At 52.4% G+C, this 20662-nt stretch overlaps 2 protein-coding genes across 2 annotated transcripts; both read left to right on the forward strand.

Moving 5' to 3' along the window:
- Window positions 1–1478: 1478 nt before the first annotated feature.
- Window positions 1479–3395, forward strand: B0H65DRAFT_443226 (uncharacterized protein; the record flags this gene model as incomplete). The annotated part of the gene is made up of 5 exons (XM_062825627.1): window positions 1479–1481; window positions 1573–1966; window positions 2088–2212; window positions 2283–2634; window positions 2962–3395. The coding sequence occupies 5 exons, from the start codon at window positions 1479–1481 to the stop codon at window positions 3393–3395; spliced, it is 1308 nt and encodes a 435-aa protein (XP_062680178.1).
- Window positions 3396–11464: 8069 nt separating this feature from the next.
- On the forward strand, window positions 11465–13976 carry B0H65DRAFT_217623 (uncharacterized protein). Its single transcript, XM_062822009.1, has one exon. The coding sequence runs from the start codon at window positions 11604–11606 to the stop codon at window positions 13743–13745; it is 2142 nt and encodes a 713-aa protein (XP_062680179.1). The 5' UTR covers window positions 11465–11603; the 3' UTR covers window positions 13746–13976.
- The last annotated feature ends 6686 nt before the right edge of the window (window positions 13977–20662 follow it).

Below are 20662 nucleotides of genomic sequence, written 5' to 3' on the forward strand. Positions count from 1 at the left end.
GGAAGAGGTACCGGATGCTAATGAGCTGACGGGAGGAAGTCCTTTCATAGCGACAGCTTGAGACGGGGAGCTTCTCCGGAATCGACATTGTACTCGGCGGTCGCGAGGAGGCGGGTTGTTGCTGAAGAAGGGAAAGAGGACAGGAAAATTGGATTTGTCGGGCCTGTCAAGCATGGCGCCACCTCAAGGGCAAGTTCAAACGAGGAAGGTTCTGCCTGTCGACCTCTGGGTCGGCACCGACGGGACCGTGGCGCGTCGAGTCCATGAGACGGGAAGGAGCCGCGGCAGATTGATGGTGGAGAGGTACTCGGGACTGTAGTTGCTCTGTGGTAGCGTCACAGTAGGATCAGGGGCAGGCGCGAGGGCAGAAAGCAGTTCGCGATCCTCTTGCATCCGTCCTGTTCTTATCCCAATCAGTCGTGTCTGGTGGAAGAAAGAAGGGACGGGCCCGGAGCTGCAGAGGCACTGACGGGAGGTGACAAGTGGGGCTTGCAAGTGGAAGTTAAAGTGGGACTGCCTCTTTCGTCAGCGTGATGACATGTGATTGGCTGCAACCTGGCTCACGTAGCTAGGTACTTGGGTACCGCCCTGCCTCGGAGTCGGCGCTCGCCTGCTCCTTTGGCCGTGAGAGCCTTCTGTGTTGTAGGGGCTGCCTGCTCAACTCATCATGCCTCGCCCTCTCTTACCGGACACTCAAGATAGCGCTCCTACCGCGACAGCCAACATCTCGTCAGGATGCTGTCAACACGGGAAGGTGATACAAGATGAGTCCACACGGCCTCCCGGAGTGATTGGGACCTCTGGACTGGTATAAGATCCCCCAGTCCCCCCGGCTTTCTCACCTCTCACTACTCGACAAACCAGCACTCTTAACATATATTTTCCATCATCTCATCAGTTCACATATCTTGTATATTTCGCCATCTCAACATATCCTTCCACCTTTTTCTTTCTTTTTCTTGCTTTTGCCTTTCTTGCTTGTGTCCATCAGCGAAACCCATCTCAACTCCCGTCTTCGTCAAATCAGCATTGTTGGCCACGTCCAACATCGAGTCAGTGTTTCCACTGGAGCAAATACGTGTACCACCCAGGTCAGTCGACTCGACGTCCACTCTTGACCCCTTCGTTTGTGTCAGACGCTAACATTCAGTGTCAGTGCAGGAGAATTCCATCTCAACCGGGAAGTGTTCATGTGGCATCAGCAGCGTTATACGCCGCAGCTCAGCCTTTGAGCAGGATCGCCTCTTCCTCGACCTCTCCGACCGTAGCAACTTCTACCTGGCCATCTACCACTCAGGGAGTCCAACATCACTCAGGCTGTCATAACCCAACACTGGGTTGACAACCAGGTTGATTCCGCACAGTCGCCTTGGTGACAAACAGTCACAGAAGAACCTGCAGGACTGGGTCAACCTCGAGTGGAAGTGAGGATGTCAAAGACGTCGTCAATTTGACGAAAACCCAGTCTGGCGTCCGAAATGGTAAGTTCAAACACAAAGACACAAATCCACGAACAATGACCACGATGCAAACAGAGAGGCAGACACCGTGTCTCCCCAAATCTGCCAGCAGATTCGACCTGCGCAGATCTATCAGGAGGCCAAACCTCCACAGGTCCTTATTGACCTGACGAAACCTTCGAACGCCTCTCTCCCTCCTCAATCTCTCTCCAAACACGTCCGAGGTTCAGAAATGTTTGAAGACGAGACGCCCATTGCGTACAGCCCAAGCCCAAGCAGCGAGCCCGAACCGGGCATCGCACTTCATGGTATCATTGCCAACAGTCAAATGACGCAAGACTTGGAACAAGTGATATCTCGGATCAACGACTTCGTCCTAGGAGCCAAGTGCCGGGCTCTTGTGTTGGGCTTTTGGGCTGCCGTGACCTCCGTCACCAAGCCTCCACCGACGCCATCAGCACGACGCCGTCACATACTTGTATTACCTCGTATACATCCACGCCATTGTAACGATGGCATTCCCCCTCTCCTTGATGTTTCTCCTCGCAACATACATGGTGGTTGTGGTAGGGGGAGTGGTCCTGGGGTTCCTGATGATCTTGGCCGTGGCTGGGATTATATGTTAAGTGGATGCCATCTTCGCCGGAGTCACCTTCCCCGGCTCCCAGTCCCCGGGAGGAGGCACCCAAGAGACCGCTGCTCCTGATGTCCGTCCTTCCATCGGAGTTGAAATGAGTCCATCGATGGAGGCGGTAATGCGTCGAGTATCTGCTCACGCTTCACTCAAAAGAGAAATTTATCCTTTTTTTCCGTCCAAATCAGCACCAAATGGCCAAGATTCGAAACAACGGTCACCACGGGCACCAGGCCCGCCCTGGCCAAAGTTCTCGCACCTCGACCGCCTCTTCGGTCACCTCCATCACATCCGCCGCAACCACCAAGACCTCAAGAACATCGCCGTCACAGCCCAGGTTGGGTTTTGCACTGCCCGTCTACGGCCAAATCATGTTGGTCTGGCTTTTGGGTCTTCGCCTCAGCGCGGCGTCCAAAGCAATTGCTAAAACTCTCCTCCTCCAACCTACGACCAGATCATGCGGTCTTGCTTCGGGGTTGTTGCACGTTTGGGGCGAGTCTGGCAACATCAAAGGCGTCATGAAGTATCTGACCAAAAGAGGTTCAGTTCTGAGCACTGCCGGTCTACGACCCAATCATGTTGGTCTTGCTTTGGGGTTGTTGCACTGCCCGTCTACGACCAAATCATGTTGGTCTGGCTAAGCAGCACGATTTTGTCAACGGGTCAGTTCTCGAGACTCAGCGAATTCTCGACGAATGCCAGACCAGAGTGACAACCCTCGATCGATACCAAGAGCACAACCAAATCTCGCCGGCTACCTACGACCTGAGTCGTACCCGGGGTGTTTGTTATCGACCTTATCAGGGGCGTTTGCATTGGGCTCGACGATATGTTCAATTTTTTCCCCAACTACGAACCAAAATTCAGGGGGGACCGCACCTAAGTTCCCTCCATCGTTTTGTCTGCGAAGATACCTGTTTCCTGCGCAACTGGCTGTTTGTGCAGGACATGCTCTTTCGGATCTCCTGGGTCTCCCGCTCGCCCATCAGGACCAGAATGCGCAGCACTTCAACCAGCAGGTCATAGCTGCACAACTACCCCCCGAGCCAGCCCCGGTGGTGCCTCATCATGATGAACATTTTGAGACACAGGTCGTTAATGGCCTCCCCACGCCAGTCCTCGTACCCCATCATCACGAGCATCACGAGGCACAAATCGTGATGGGGCTGCTCACGCCAGCACCAGAGGCCGAGCTGGCGCTGCACTTACCAGTTGTCCCAAACGATGGGTTTGCTTTGCCTCCGCCTGCGCTGCAGCCGCGAAGATCACCAGGCTACCAAGCCCAAGACGAGAAGTTGTGAGGATGACGTGAGGTCGAGGGACGTGAGGAACGGGCTGAGCGAAGGCGCAGAATGAACGCTCGTACAACCTCGGCTTCGATGATAACGGAGACAAATATCAATACAATGGGGTCCGCACTGCAGCAGACAGTCAATATGTGCTCGTCTTCGACCCAGACCGCAAGGCTTTCGTCCTCCACCAGGTGGATTCAATGTTTAACATGAACATCACAAAAACACCGACTTGGTCGACAACCTCCGGGAAGATGAGGAAAGTCTTCCGACCAAACGAATGCTCGCAGAGATCAAGTCGCAGGGTTTTGAGAACCGGTCGTACTTCGACGCCTCCGCTATCGACAACCCCAACGGCCACGTGGGCACCACGAGTGCAGGGATGACTGCGAACTCCATAAGATTTGTTATGGAGAACGGTGCGGTTGCAATAGTCAGGAGGGCCGAAGGTTGGATTGGGTCGCCGAGGAGACAGAGCGCATGCTTGAAGACGCCAGGATAACGGACGAGTTGTTAGATAGTCCCGACGCCTGGGGTGATTCCGTCATCAATCCAATTGCGGAGGGGCTACGGACGGAATCCCAACGTTCCTCTAAGTCCTACCGAAGGTCCTCCCGGCCTGTCTGTCCCACCTCTACGCCGTCGAACAAGCCCACCTCTCCGTCCGCCGCGCCGCTCAAATCCACAACACCAATTGATATCAACTGAACTATATCATCTCCCGGTACTATTCCATATCGGAGGACGACCGCCAGTGGCTCGTAGCCCACTTGACTTGGGACGAACGGAAAGAGTTACGAGACGCGGAGTGGACGCTTTGGCGGTTCGTGGCCCACTTGACTTGGGACGAACGGAAAGAGTTACGGGACGCGGAGTGGACGCTTTGGCGGCTTGTGAATGAGGACCATCCAAGGCTGGTGGCCTAATGCTAGCTTTTTCAGCAATTCGTCCCATCCTTCAGCACTCGTGGTCACAGATACCGATGGGATGGCTTAGAGGGCGAGTTCGAGCTTCTCCTCTACGAAGCCATGCTGGATTTCCGCGACAGAGTCTACGTCCAATCCTTCCACCTCCCACCGGCCTACGTAAACCAGTGGGACGCGTGGCGTGCGCCGGTACCCTTTAATGCACAGGCATGGCAACAACCTGAGCGCCACTTTTTCCGGGAAGCGATGGCTGCCCACCCCAGGGGAGGCATGTGCGCGGCCTGTATGGCGCGCTATGGAAATGGGGTAGAGGACGCAGAGATTGCCGCGTGGTTAGCAGAGAGGGATGCGAACGACGAGGCGAAGAAGACACCCAAGGCACGCAAGGCACCCAAGCCCCCAAGCTTCCCAAAGCCCCCAAGAAAGAGACCAGCCGGAAGAGAAAGAGACCCACCGATGATCCGGTAGACGAAGGAGGATGTATTGGAGTTGTTCCACTCGTGGTCCCAGATACCGATGGGAACGGAGCAGCAGCTGCTGCTGCGGGAGGATGAGGAGGACAGGGCGGAGCGGCTGCGCAGAAGTAACGCGCCAACCCCTTCTTCGACCCGATCCCCCACCCGTTCTCATTCTCCTTCCCCTGTTTCTGCCCCCGGTTCTTCTTCTCCCCGTCATTCTCATCATTCTTGTTCGCTTTCTCCCCCATGCCCCCGGTGTGGGACGTGTGGGACATGCAGGAGGAGGAGGATGGAGGTATGTAAGCCTGCCTGCTGGTGGTGAGTCTGCTGGGCTACTTGACCGGATTTGGGAAATGGAAAGCAACATGAGGCGAGGATATCGCTTAGAGGGTCCTTCCAGACGGCTGTATAAGGATACCCTCCACTGTCTGCTCGGGTCTGAGACCTCCATACGTGATCGTCGAGATCATAGGCTCGGAAGAGGAGAAACGGAGGATGGTGGAGAAGCCTACGATGGAATCGTCTACCAGTGGCCGGGACTCAAACGGTCTCAAACGAAAACGAGAACAAAGCCCAGGAACAGAGCGGAGACAAAGAAAAAGAATTGATCAAGGACAGGCAGGACCTGCACGCTAAGAAACTGAGCCCACAAGGGGGCAAACGAGAAGCCTCTTGAGCTTCCTACTCTTCCTCCATGCCATAGGCCAACGACGGTAATCGTCAAGATGAGTAAGTACTAACAATCTACAACAATTCCCTCCCTTCCATCTCCCCACCCTTGGTTTTACCTCAAGATTACACCCCTACTGGTCTGCCTGTATAGGCTCCAAAGTAATTATGTGTCGCTAATACATCTCCCTCATCTTAGGGGCAAGACTCGCGCCTTCGGGGAAGCGAATGCTGAGTCCTGAGCCCGAAAACGATAAAAGTTAAGAGGAGGAGGAGGGACGAAAGAAGAATACGTGCACCGGGAAGAAGCGGAAGTGGACGCAGAGTGGAAGTTGTGGGATTTGGTAAATATTGACCACCCTAGGTTGGCGGCGATGGTGAGGGCGTATGCGGAGGGGGTGTGGAGGGAGCAGGAGGAGATGGGTAGACAAAGACAAAGGGAGGAGATGAGGAGGTGGGAGGAGGAGGTTAGGAGGGAGAGGGAGGAGGTTATTCGGTTTGACAACGCTAGTAGACGATGTTATGAAGGCGGGTCTGGCTCGCAAGCCAGAGTCCACCATGAGTGGAAGAAGGATGGGAGAAGCCAGCCTCTCGAGAGTTGTCTTGCTCCAAGTCCTCCTCAACCTCCATTTTCATGGCCTCATTAGGTAGAGAAACCTTGAACAGAGATGTGGCCCTGAGGGAAAGAGAGCTGGACCAGTTTAATGCTCTATTCAAGAGGAAAGGTATTAGTGTAATGTGGTAGATTAGTAGATTAGGCTTTCTCCAAGACGATGACAGCGTTTCTATACATTTGAGACTTGACCGTGCAATTGTGAATGCGGGTTGCGTGGTTAACCTTTCCATTGATTAGAAACAGTGATTGTACCAGACAGAAGCAGGGTTTTGGATCTTGTTGATGGTCAGTCTCCTTGGGTAAAGGTATCTTCGGGAGTCTGGCGTGGCGTATTACTGACTCGCGCAGTTTCGAAGCCCTGTGAAGGAGTTGATGCTTGGGACGTAAGATTTGGTGCTAACAGTTGGAAGGCGATGATGTTTGTGTAGACAGAGGTAGAGGTAAGTAAGGTAGGTAAGGGGTGATAGTCACGTTGTAGATCATTTTCAAGCTCGCATGATGGAGGCAGTGTCGGTATGAAGTTAGTTGCACGTTTGGACTTTGTGTTATGGATGGAGTTTGCTATGGTTTGGATGGTTTTATGTTGCTTCTCAACCCGCATAATGAAGAGACCCGATAGCGTACCCCGAGAACGCAATGAAGTTTGAAGTTATTCTTTCGTTGTTTCTCTAGAGATAGTTGTGCTAAGATCGGAGATTTGGGATCCTGAATGGCTGTTGTGCTTGTAGTGCTGCGTGAGTGTTTAGCTCTTCTAAATGGATCCGAGTTGAGTTTCTTGCTTGCCATTAAATGCAATTTACTCCTATATCTGCCCAAGGTACTTTACGCGAGCAAGGTGATAGGAAATGTTATGGGAATAGCTTGAGTCAGGTCTAGGAAGCATGCCACTACGGAGGCCCGATATTGGCGCCGCAGACCCCCGGAGTTCTCGGTACGGGACGTCGGGCATGTGGTGTTGGAGTGGCTCGGGTTATCATTGATCTGGGCCTGCAACACAGTCATGGGTACCTTAGCTGTCCGAATCAAGATAGTAGCTGTCGGGCCCTTCACTTCCTAAGAGAAGGGTCACAAATCAATGCTCGTTTCTTCTACACCCTACCTTTGGGCCTTTGGCATCACGTCCCTGTTCGAGGAGCAGTGACTCGATTGCTATGAAGGTTGAGCAGTCTTCATTGGAGGGAATGTGTAGTCTAATAGCTTGGTCCTTCCGAGGTTCCTTAACTGGTATGTAGGAGGTGTGGTATGAGATGAGATGAAGAAAGCCTCAAGGCAGATAGATAGCATAGATCTTGATCCGTCTGAGAGCGATGAAGTACAGAGGCATATAATGAAAGCGGCGGGTGCAGGGGATGGAAGTATGAGACTGCGAGGGACCGCTTGACCTCTTGCGATCTACAATAACGCATAGCAAAGCCACTCGCTTCCGTTAGCGAAACCTCTCACGAGGCTACGTTGACGTCGTTCGAGTCTAGAACAGCAGACATTGGGTCCAGTAGCGAGGCCGATGGCATCACTTTGTCCTCACGTGCCGGACTTCGCTCCCGAGGATATGGTACGATGAGGTCACAGTTCCTATCCGTCAGATAGTCTCGTTCCTTGTTCCCGCGAAGCTTTTGAGGCGCCAGACGCGTGTGAGATAAGACACAAGGGGTCCAAGTGCTAATGGATGGCATCTGAGTCAAGACTGGGTGATGTGGACGTCGGGGAGAGGCTGGATCTTGAGGTGAGTGAGACAAATAGGGTCCGTATGAGACCTGTTTAGAAGGCCGCCTTGGTCTTCTGGAAAGAAGCTTTCATGTTCCGACCCAGAAAATGCAGAAGTGGTGTGGATGGGGATTTCAGTTGTTTTGATCTCTCCGCCGTTGGGTGGAGTTGAGAGAGTGGAAGAGGGTGTGGATGACGGGCGGCTGGTAAAATGGGGGATGTCCACGAGATTTATGGTCAGGGGAAGTGATGGGTCGAGGGGTGGTACGAGAAGGTGGAATTAAACGAGGAAAGACTGGATTGAATATTTATTATTCTTTTTCTCGAAAACCATCGTACCTCGCAAGTAACCATAACGGTGCCATTTGAGGAGAGATGAAAACGGTCGGGCATTTATTATGAACCTCTCGATCTCGCGAGGCGACCACTTGGTGTAGCATCAGTTTGTGAGTTCCTGACGCACTGCCAGGCCGAAGAAAATCATCTGCAATGCAATGCAGCGCCGTGCAGCCCCAGGTTGGATCTTGATGTGAGCAATTCGTCGATGCCGAATGAAACTCGACTTGTCGATTGCGGATTTATGATGTGCTGCCTGAAACGCGGTTGAGTGAAACGTGTTAAGGAAGCGATGTTGTCCTTCATGATCTGTCGTTTGCGGTCGACTGTAAGACTGCGTTTGTTCTGGTACGATTTTCGTACAAAGAGCCTCATACGACCTTTTTCATACTCAAAAAGGTGGCCAATTCACTGGCTGTCCCAAGTTGAGTTGTAACTCGCCTTGGGGGTCTCGAATTGAGTTTAGTTGGGTTGAGTTAAGTCGAGTTGGTTGAGTAAGTTGAGTTATTCTAAGCGCTGTACGAAAACCGTACGAGAACAAACGCAGCCTAATGGAAATTGTGACAGAGAGAAAGAGTACAAGTGGAATGCCTTCAAGCGCGGAAAGAAGTCTGCGGTGAATTGGAGGGGCGTGCGTCTTCCTCCTTCCTCCTTCCTCCTTCCTCCTTCCTCCTTCCTCCTTCCTCCTTCCTCCTTCCTCCTTCCTCCTTCCTCCTTCCTCCTTCCTCCTTCCTCCTTCCTCCTTCCTCCTTCCTCCTTCCTCCTTCCTCCTTCCTCCTCCTCGACACCTCATCTGAGAACGTTCCTTCCTCGACCAGGCAGATGCGCCTTTGGCCGTTTAATTGCCATTGGACGGCCATATTTCGATATTCCGCGAGAAAACCAAAACCCATTTCCTCCTTTTCTTTCTTTCTCAAACTTGCCGTGTCAACACGACAAGAAAATGTCACCTTCGTACCAAATATCATCCAATCCTGGATAATCTCGCAATCACATGGCCTCGCTTCGCCGTCCCGTTTATCCCACCGTCCCGTCCCTCCTTTGGCAGCCAGGGCAGCTTATCTAGCGCGACCATCCCACCTTCACGACAGAGATGATGGTGTGTAGAGGAGGGGCTGCCCAGTACCAATACCCACCCATTGCTACAACCCTCATTGCCTTCCAGCCTGGCACGCAACCGATTCAAATGCTTGAAATGGTGGTCATCTGGCCATGAAACCGCCGAGGTCATGATTGCCAACTCATCAATTTCCATCACCGGTGAGTCCTTCGCGTCCCCTCCCGCATAGCGCCATCTACCACAGAATCAAGCGACCCGGACTTTAACCCCAGATCCAGCAGGTGCTTCCAAACAGCCCATTACGGCGGAGGCTGACCGATACCTCCTACACTCTGGCCTACGAGCTGCTCTCCCGAACCGACGGCGTTGAAGAGCCGATGCGATTGCGCAAATCCAAGAATCACTCCACGTCGAATGAATCTCCGTCAATCATACCCCGTCACCGCTCACCCGCGCCGCATTTCCCTCCCCGCATTTCCCTCCCCGCGCCCAATTACCGCCGGGCTAAGCGCATCGTGACTCTCTGATCTGGCAACGTCCAAGGCAGGATAGTGACAGCCTACACTTGTTCCCGCCCCAAGTTGTCTGCCTTGGCTTCCCAGTATGCAGAGACACACTTACGGAAACGTCAAAAGTGACGATAGCGGACAACTGGACAACTGGCGAGTCATCCGACAGACCACATGCGCCGGCCCCCGTGGTTGGGCCCCAATAAGCCGGCCGAGGGGAACGGCCCATTCGATCGACCGTTCTTTCCCTTTTCCACTTTCTCCATCCAACATGCCCGCAGTCCGCAGACTCGGGTTGCGACATAGTCAGTACCTGTGACCAGTAGCCTCGTGGCGTTCGATTGGTACACACTGCGCCGTCATCTTACCAACATCCGCGCTGCAAGTTGGATACGCCACGCAGATGCCGTCACTTACACATCTCAAGCCTTTACGGAAACGCCATGGAGATCCGATTCGAGCGCCAGGCCTAGGTCTTCTGCGTGGCGCATGCCGTGCGATCCCCCAAGACGCCCTTCTCACATTGTGATAATGTTGAGATACGAGTGCGTGATTCCCGGGGTAAACAAGCTTTTTGCCCCGGTGCGGGTTGTGCTTGGTGAAGCTTGACCGATATGCTCGGTGGGATATCGTGCCCACATCACGGTGCTTCTTACTCGTGAGTATCGCTCACTCTGGGTTGAGACGTTCGTTGTACATGATTGCGCACTCAGATCAGCTGGAGGTCATTCGTCATGTTGTGTTTATGAAATTGCAGCTTGTCATATTTCGGATCGTCTGCCAGTTCATTCGGCCCTTGCAAGTGCTAAGTGCTTTCTGTTGGTCAAACACGCGTTGAAGACGTGCGGGTAAGTATACTCGGCTGTACCTGATGGACGAATGTCGTGAATATGAACAATCTAATCGTCTTTGATAGCCATGATCCTTTGCTACTGGCCTCTTTGCGGGATTCCTAGGTCCATTAACCCGACGCGTTATCGTACATTCGGGCCTTTTGCAACACCACTGCTGTTGTCTTGGCGCAGAGGGAGATGTCGGGACCGAGAAGTTGCGAGTATCGAGCTTCAACGAGCAAGGCCTACAGGGGTTTCTCGGCGTCAACTTACCCATGGGCGCGAGTCGGCCTGCGCAAGCAAGCCTTGTATGGGAAAGCGGGTAAATGGATGTGACGCGGCCGCCCACGTGGGCGACCGGGAATTGATAGAACGGTGTTTTGGTGTTTCACGGTAGTTTAGATATAATCTCTGGGCGATCAAATGATTTCAATACCGGGAGTCCGTTGAGCAGTTCTTACCCGTTGGATGTAAACAAACAGAACACATCGCCCTCACCTTAGCAGGAGAAGAGAAAGGGGTTCACCGTGAACTGTGGTCTGTGCGCTCAAGGTGAGCTTGTGAAAAGCGCCAAGGCTGCCCCACCTTTCGTGGAAGTCGAAGTCTGTCATCAGTCTTGACCACAACTGTTGACAGAGAAAGCATTCTACTACTCCTGGAAAATGTATTGAGTCGTCGCGAGACCTGATAGGGACTCACATTCAATTTCCATTCGAAACTTCCATGTTTTTTATGTCCCCAAAGCTCTTCCGCGCTGCGAAAGCCGTGGAAGGACAGAGTTCTCGCCACTAGTGGTCCGAGCGTCTCCAGCGGCGATTGCATCTCCATTCAGCTTCATCCAATTTGGTCCATGATTGATTATGATTCATAATCACCCATAGCTCTTTCCAACGCCGGCCGCCATTGATTCTCATCCCGCCTTCTCGATTGTAATAAAACTGTCGATTGACACAAGTCCTTCTTTCTCAGCCACACAACTTTTCAGTGCTTTCACCATCTTCTAGGCGCAGACGGGCCGGCATCACAATCTCTCACTCAAACCTCACCATTCTCTCGCCTTCACCATACACACACCTTCAACTTCGGATCCCTGCCCAGAAGTGAAGATGATTCCCATCCGTCCCAAACCCGACGGCAACAAATCCGATGACAGCGGCTCTCCACCCCGCCGCGACAAACAAGCCGTCCAAGCCCCCTCCCCTTCCCGCATCGCCAGCAAACCCGTCCCCGAGCGCCAGCTCCGCTCCCCGCGCGAGTACCAAATCGACCAACTCAAGCGGCGCTTCTCACCCAAGGAGACCACCGACTCCAGCACAGGCGAGACCTCCCTGCTCTTCTCCCTCAAACCCTCGGACCCGGATTTCCCGTACGATTTGGAGAAGCTGGAATGCGATCTGAGGATCCCCGAAGAGTATCCCAAGCAGCCGGCGAGACTGCTGGTGAGGAATAAAGATATCCCGCGCGGGTTTGCGGTGAATATTGAGCGCGGGTGGGATCGATTGGTGGAGGAGAGGAAGGGGAAGGGCTTGAAGGGCGGAACGACGTTGTTGGCGGTTATGAATGCGTTAGATCGTGGGCTGGAAGGGTTTCTGGCGGAGGAGAAGAAGGAGACGGTTAAGATTACTGTGTTTAAGGATTCAAGGCACTTGGAGGGTGAGCCGAGCGGGGTGGTTGGGAAGGAGGTAATTAAGGAGGTACCAAAGCCGCCGGTAGAGCAACCGAAGCCGAGGCCCTATATCCCGCTGGAGGTCTTCACGAGAGATCAGATCGCCGAAGCCAAGGCCAGGAGAGCGCAGGAGGTGCGCCAGCTGGAGGCCAGGATGAGCAGATTGCCGCTTTATCACAAGTCGAGCGACGGGGTGATTTACACGTTGCCGCTGGATCCGAAGAGGAGGAGCAGTTTGCCGCCGGGTCTGCAGAGTGTGCATTCGGTGCAGCTGGTCATTCCGCTGCTGTACCCGCTGCAGCCGTTGAGGGTGTTGTTGAATGATGTCGATGCCAACGAGGCCGAGGCGGTGGAGGAGCTGTTTACGCAGAAGGCGGTGGAGCAGAAGCAGATGAGTCTGACGAGCCATTTGAATTATTTGGCGACCAATTTACATGCTTTGGCGAAGCAGGCGGCGCAGCAGAAGTTGCAGGAGATGAAAGCTGCTGCTGCTCTAGAAGAGGAGGAGGGGAGGAAGAAGGCGGCGGATGAAGAGGCCAAGGAGGCAGAACATGTAGCTTCGGCGGTAGTTGGAGAAAGGGGACATGTACATGTCATTCCCAGACCTCTGGAATGGACGCTCGTCAACGCCGGTGGCTCTTCCGAATCAGAATCCGAAACCGACTCCGACGACGACTACGAGTTTGTCGACGGTGAAGGCAACACCTCCGCCCTAACACCCGGCACCACCCTCCCCACCGCCACCGCCGAGCGCGGCACCGCCATCTCCTTCCCCTCCATCGAGCTACACGGCATCGAGCTCCTCCAAGTACCCCTGCTCTCGCTCTCCGTCAAATGCAACCGGTGCAAAACCCTCAACGACATGACCTCGCTCAAATCCGACGTCGAAAAGCTTGCCTCATGCAAAAAATGCGCCACCTCCTTCACCGTCCGCTTCCGCGCCGAGCTCGTCCACGCCAACTCCACGCGCGCCGGCTTCATCGATCTCTCCGGTTGCACCATAGCCGACATGCTCCCCTCCTCCTTCATCCCCACCTGCGGCCGGTGTTCCACGCCCTACCCTTCCCCGGGCTTCGTCTCGGTGAGGGGCGAAACAACCACCAACGTGTGCAGGGAATGCCACGCGCGCTTCACCTTCAAAATCCCCGACGTCAAATTCCTCACCTACAGCACCTCCTCTTCTTCTTCCTTACCCCCCACCCAGGGCCCCAAGCGCAGAGACCAAAAGTTAGGTCTCCACGCCGGCGAGCCGCTCCCCGACAAGGGCGCCTGCGCGCACTACAAGCGGTCGTACCGGTGGTTCAGGTTCAGCTGCTGTAATAAGGTGTATCCGTGCGACAAGTGTCATCAGCAAGCGGAAGATCATGTGGATGAGTGGGCGAACAGGATGATTTGCGGGTGGTGCTCGCGGGAGCAGAATTATCGGGTGGAGAACTGTGCGTTTTGCGGGAGGAGCGTGGTGAGGAAGCGGACGGGCGGGTTTTGGGAGGGCGGGAAGGGGACGAGGGATAAGGTTTTGATGAGGAGGGGTGATAGGAGGAAGTATAGGAATAAGAAGGATGGTAACAAAGTCAACAAATAAAGGCAGCGCAAGGATATAGGGGATGGTATGGGGTTTCTCTGGTGTTGTTGCGTTCATATCACTAGCATGGCATAGCATGTTTACGGCGTTGGTCATGACGCGTTATCAAAATACCTTACTGTTTAACTCCAAAATCATGCTCTCCGAGCTGATCGAATTGTAGGTATTGACATTCGCTACCAAAGAAGCCTTCTCTACGTTTACGTCTTGTAGGCACAATTCCCGATATAAAATCCAAGTCCGATCCATGTAAGGCATCACCGATATGCGAATCTCCCAATGGTCTGGTAGCGAGAAGTATGCTTCTACATGATGCGATGTACGCAATGACCGAAGCCACAAGTTAGACCGCATGGCCCTTACAGCACGCAAGGTACGACCATTCAGTCCAATGGCCTTTGTTTACTTCCGCATTGCTTCACGCATTTATTTCCACGTTGGCATTAACCGCGTAGCCGTGGTTGAACTTGAAATAGGCGCGGCAATAGCACAACAGCAAACACCTAGACGCGGCCGTAAATCCAGACCGGTGTGTCCCCTTCCAGTCCCTTTTCAGTCGTCCTCGTGATGCTCACTGCCTGCATGCCTACCCTGCCTATGCCTGCCGATGGGATGTTTGCGCCAGTGCGCCCAGTTGAATCCCCAAAGGGTGTGATCTCACAGTGTCTCAGGATTGCTGAGTTGTTCAATATTTCGAGGCTTTAAGGGCCTGAAGGGTCATGTTTCGGGCATAGTGTGGGGGTGATGAGGTGACGGACGGGTGACGAGCCTCACAGTAGCCGCGGCTCACGGATAGTCCATGGGTGACCCGCGGGTGGTTTACAACTGATCGGGGTGGTGGAGGGATAAATAATCATAGGTGGGGGATGTTGGGTAGGGGGGTGGTGTTGTGTATGGTTTGTATGGTTTGGTATTGAAATGGTGGTGTGGTGGTGTGGTGGGGGGCAGAAATGGTGGCTTGAGGGTGGTCATGGGATGTGGGAAAATGGCGAAATGGCATAAACAGGGAAGAAATTGATGGGAAATTGAAGGAAAATAGGAAAGGAAAACGGGGAATGTAATGCCAAAAGGGCATGTGAATTTTGTGATTGGAGGAGAGGAGGAAAGGACCAGGAAAGAATTAGAGGCAAAAAAAAAGAAAAAAGAAAATGGAAATGAAAATGGAAAAGAAGAAGAAAAGAAATAAGTTAATAACAATTAGGCTGAACTGTTGACAGATACTGGCTGCAAGCCTGCCTGTGCTGTCGTGGGAGGTGTTTTTGCTTTTCCCCAGTGCCCCTGGTTTTCGTTCATCCTGTCGTGCCGTGGTGTTCAACACTGACTCGTTCCTTTGGCGCGTTTGCCAACGCGCCCGATTTTGAAACTCTGACGAGTATTCATATCCAACAATACTTTGTCGAAAAATACATTGAGCTTCTTCCACGTCGAAATCTCAAGTTCTCAACCGTTTGTCCATCGTGGCAATGTTTGTCCCCAAATATCCGTAGAGGTACCTAATTTATCACATCCCCTGACAAGATGTCAGTTGACCACCAAAACCGGGCTAGGATGCCCTGACAGGTCATCAAAGCCAAGATTTCCGGGGGAGCCGGGGAACTGAAACCCCTGGCTTCCGGGGCCGTTTGGGGCGCTCATGCCCGCTGGCTGAAATGTGGGGGTTTGTTTGACGCCGACCCCCGCCCCGGCTGCCCCGGCCGGGGCCCGAACGGCCAGGGACACGGAGGTTCGGAGGTTGTGATATTGCTCTCATTCCTTTTGGGGCGTAGAGGATGAAATGGGAAAGCGAACAAGAGAAACGGAGAGATGACATGGGGTTTGTTTCTTACCGGACACTGTTGGGATGCCTACCTACTTGCAGTTCTATTGTCACTTGTCACCTATAGAAAACTGTATCAGCGGTTCCAAGGGAAAATAACAATTGCTTCAAATTCGATCAACACCCCCAATTACCCTCTCTAGAACCCGGCGACTACTTGTCACCGTTCCCAGCAGATACATGATACATATACGAACCTGCAAGTTATGCCTATTATGGCTCTCTTTCCACAAGACGGCAGTGATCTCCCAATCTCATCAAGCACGTGCATGCCTTCCATTCCGGTTTCCAGGAGCCCAGGTGCCATAAAACTTCAACCAAAAAGGGAGAGATCGTCAGTCCAAAGAACCATGATTGGCAGCCTCACATACAGTACGTATCAATGATGGGAATCTGACGTCGAGCGTAAGATCGAGACTTTCTCGATGATACGCAGTACCTGTTGGAATAGCCTCACCTTGCAAGATTGACGATGTCGAATTCCTTGGTGTAACCTCAACTCCAATCGTCTCCGCAGAGCGCAGACACGCCTTGCGCGCTTAATGGCGTCAATTATGGAGCTGATTTTCCGCTGCAGTGGTACAGGTAACAGGCAAAAACAAGGTGAAGCTATTCCCATGCATTAGTACCGAGGACTATCGTTGTTTCCGTTGCTTCCCCGGAGTTGGTGTTGGTACGCTGTGACTTCGGTGAGACACACAGACGTATCACCAATAGAACAGAACAGAAGCAGTTTGTGCCAAGGCAAAAGAAACCCCAGATCCAGAAAATAAAGACATTGGAAACATTGGAAACGTTGGGAAAGGAAACGCGGCTCCGGCCCGCAATGCCAGGCTGTCGGGGACGGTTGTGTAACATTGAAACTTTGATGTGGGGAGAATCGCATTGACGATCAATGCTCACTAACCCCGTGAACACTTTGTCCGTGGGTTTAACTCGTTCGTTATAGTATTGTTCCTGAAGAAGACGTGCGATGAACCGGAGGTCAGTGCAGACAATGGAAATCCGGGGAAGACCAGAGAACGGTGTCGGCTGAAATCATAGTTTCCAATGCTAGACATGCTAGAGTTTAAACGACGGGCCGAATACCCCAAGGCATTGGGGAGCTAGCACCGGTAGGCGATATGTCAACGGCCTGTCCGAGGGCATGTTCCTGGTGATGTCTCACCAAAGCACTTCCACAGACGTTTTGGAAAGATTCCATCCAGGTGACCACCGCATCTAATTTGGACGATATCCGGATCGGGAGCCAGAGAACGCCGAACAAGGGACCTGGTAGAGGCCGATGCTCATTTCGGTGTCGTCGCTGGGACGAACCTGGAATCCGTTTTGGTGGTTTGGGCACAGTACGTCACTGGCCCGGTCATCTGAGGTGGGCCTGTCCAGCGCCATGGTACCTGGAATGGTTGTTAGTTGTGGGGACAGGAAACGCTGCTGGGAACGTTGACCAGTCAGTTGTGATATTACTGATAATAATCGATATGGGTTCAATGTGGTTTGATTGTGTGTATGTGTGTAAGACTGGCTCTGCAGACTTGAAGCTCTGATATCTGGGTAAAAATCCTGCATATCCCAGTCCAGCTGGGCACGTGCACGCCCAGTGGATCCCCTGGCCTCTGACATCAGTTGGATATAATGGAAGAAAATAAAATCAGATAAAATCAGAAAATCAACTAAAAATGGGGAAAGTAGATGCAAGTAGTTGGAGGCTCCGCTGTTACCCATGTGCATCCTTCCCCAGGTCAGCGGTAGGGATCGGCGACGATGCGCGGAATTGGGTCCCCTGATTGAATTTGGGATCGAGATTGATGTCATTTGTTCAGTGGAATTCCTGCGCGCCAGGCTACACAAGTAATTCCCTCTACAGCGTACCTGAACCGTGCCAGCGAAACAGTTTTCTGTAGCTTCGGCGCTCCTCACTTCAACCTCCAGCTCCTCCCACTTCCCGTCCCGCCTGACAACAACCACATCAAACACCGAACCAATGCAAAAGCTTACACCTATCTTCCCGCGCTGAAAATCCTGCCTCATCCGAGGTCAAAATCAACGGACAGAACCCTTTTCGGATGCCATCTCGATCCGCTCAAGACAATTGACGACATCAAAGCAGTCCCGTGGCATCCGCCCGGCCGCTGGCTGCCCCTCCATCATCATGACCGTCCCGAGTCCAAGCCCAACCATCCTCGACACTTCCATCGAACCTAACTTCCTACCGTACCGTACCGTAAACTACTACCGAATAACCGAGCCAGTCCAACAAGAAAAAACCATGATAACCGAACACTTTTGAGCCTCCTCGTTTCTCCCATGATCCTAGCCTTGGATACAAAAAAGTGGGATTGTCTCGGGTGACTGGGTGATTGGGGATGGATCGTGGATTTACCCCGCAGTTTTGTTAACATCCAAGGACGACACATTCAAGAACCAAGGACCAAGACAAAAAGAGCCGCCAAAGTTGTCAGACAAAGACAAGACAAGACAAGCAACAGAACTGGGCCAAGTTCCCAACCTCTGACGTCGATGTGCCCATCGCGAGCCCTCCATGATTAGGTGATCCGGAGGATGGGATCTGGGATCTAGATTTCTTCCCCTGTGTAAGCTGTGTTAGCGAGGCACAATAACCGAGGCTGATCGGTTGAGCATCCAAGACCTGGCAAGCAATGCTTGCGTTGTCTCGGATTTAGTAACAGAAAAAGCTGAAAAGGGGGCGGCGTAAACAAGCGACTTGGCCTGGCGACCTAACAAGCTGGATCAAAGGCATCGGTCACATATACACAGTACATCGCTGATCGTTTCCTTCGCAGTCAAGAAACGTCGGTGCATTGAAATACATGTTTGGATATGCCATGCCGCCAGAGACAATACGATTGAAAAAAAAAGACCCCATCTGCTGGAGATAGCTACCTAGGTAGAGGAGCATGTCTCACATCAACTTCGCGACCAGCGCTGTTGCTTGCCTTGTTGTTGTTGTTTTCGACAGACGGATGCCGCAGGGGCGGGGCTCTTTCTGCTCAGCTCCCTAATTGAAGGATGGCGCAGGTTTAATCGATTTCCCATCGCCATCTGTTTTCGTCTGTCACCTTGTTGTGCATTCGGTCCTGGGTTCTTCTATCGGCTCTCACGTTCAGAGAAGGACTCAAGCTATGTCAGCCTAGGTTGCCATGCGTTGGGAATATTTGTCTTGTTAGAATTTCGCAGCTCTCCTCCCGGTGAATATTACGAAGATGGTTGCCAGCAAGATCTAGCCTTGATAACTCGGGTGCTTTCTCGCCATAGCAGGCCGTAGACATCCGTATCTATCTGTTGTGCTGGGAGGGAGTGAGTGCTTCAATTCCGGAGGAGAAGGTTAAAATTAATGTAATATAATATCTCTTCTATATCTTCTTTTAGCTTCTACCAGCTACTAGATTAGATGAGTGATAGGGTGGCCTCTGGTAGAGGATGATGATGTAGCAAACCTGTCAACCCTTTGAGCGAGGTGCTTTGCTTGCTGGATTAAGATAGGCGAACGAAGCAATCACTTATGATGCTTTAGACTAATCCTATGGGAGGTCAAGATATGCGCATCCTTTGAGCGTTCGTTGCTTATGGAAAAAGGTTCAGATCTCCATACAGTGGCAGACACTCGGTAATTGTGTTAGTACATAAGGCTAGAACACGTTGAAAATTATGTTATTCCGTGTCCGGATACACCCAGAAGTTACAATGAGAAATATGTTTGATGAAGGGGAAACCAGAATATTAAAAAGGGGGTTGGGGGGGGGGGGGCCTGAAAGGAACTGTTAGAAGGCAATTATGTTGGAGAGAAGTACCTTATCAAGCTAGGGTTAGGGTATACGATCCCGACTGCCACCCCCTTGAACAAGCTGATAGAATCATTATAAATATACAAGGCCGGTACCTTACCTATGTATCTATCAATTTACCTCCCACCGTAACGTCTTTTACATGGCTCTTACAAGCAACGTACTATCGAAATACGTATCGGGACACATAGAGAAGACACCCCATCCCCGGCACGCCCCTCCACCGGCCCCTCCACCGGCGTCTACCGGCCCTCACGGCTCCCAACCCCGTGGAACCCCAGCTCCATTACCGACCTCCACCGACCAGGTCTGGCGATCACCGACGGGCCTTGGAGGCCGGCAATCGGACCGGACCGGACCGGACCCCCCAGCCTATGGGGACCCAAACATAGACGTACTTTGCAAACCACCATCGGACACTAACGATCCGGCGATGACCGAAGGGAAGCGCGGCGTGGCCGTTACCGTGACCGTGATGTACCTACTCATCGCATCCCCCACGTATGTAGTATCTCTCGCGCATGCATCTCCGGGCTGAATCTTGAAAGCTCCACAGGAAAAGATGTTGTACATAAGCGAACGTTGACCAAGTTTTTAAGCGAATGTCATTCAGCAAACGTTGCCAAGATGTTGTTTAAAGATCCTATAATGGTTACATAGATATCTCGACTCTGAGCGGGAGTGTCACCCGGTTCTGACTTTGGTAGGTTTCTCGTAAGCGGCACGGTTCAATGTGTTCATCATCATGGACGTGAGTTTTTCACCATGTACCTACCCAGACGAACGATACATAGGTAGGTGCGTCGTGAAAAACGGAGGACACCTAACCACCACCACAACCACTCTACCCGTACACCGGACTGGACTGGAGGCGTCGTGTATGCAAGCCACCAAGCATGAGGAAAAAGCCACGGGTGCCGGTAGTGGAGCCAGCAGGGCGAAATACAACGTTCTTGTGTTTTCTCATTATTTGCAGTAGTCTTACGACAGGATGATGGGAGGGGAAGTGTAAAAGAGATGCATATAGATTCGGTTCATCGACCCGTTTACCTCTGTTAGACGGTTGCGCGTAAAGATTTATCCTTCTCTGATGGCGAGGCAGACTGCTAAGAGCTGTGGTAAAATACCGGAATTTGGAACAACAAAGAGAAACAGAAAACACAAGGGAATAACGGTGATTATTCTCGACCTTTTCCAACCGTTTGATCTTTGTATTAGCTTCAGGCGAACCGTTTCTCAGAAACGCACTCGCATCTCTTGTCTCCAGCTCCAGTCATTCTCAATCACCCCGCGAC

Source organism: Neurospora tetraspora (genome assembly GCF_033439725.1).
Source record: "Neurospora tetraspora strain CBS 560.94 chromosome Unknown B0H65scaffold_5, whole genome shotgun sequence".
Classification (NCBI taxonomy): domain Eukaryota; kingdom Fungi; phylum Ascomycota; class Sordariomycetes; order Sordariales; family Sordariaceae; genus Neurospora; species Neurospora tetraspora.

What these genes read in the sequence shown, in the direction of transcription:
- B0H65DRAFT_217623 (XM_062822009.1), top strand. Translation starts at nt 11,604, where the DNA reads ATGATTCCCATCCGTCCCAAACCCGACGGCAACAAATCCGATGACAGC.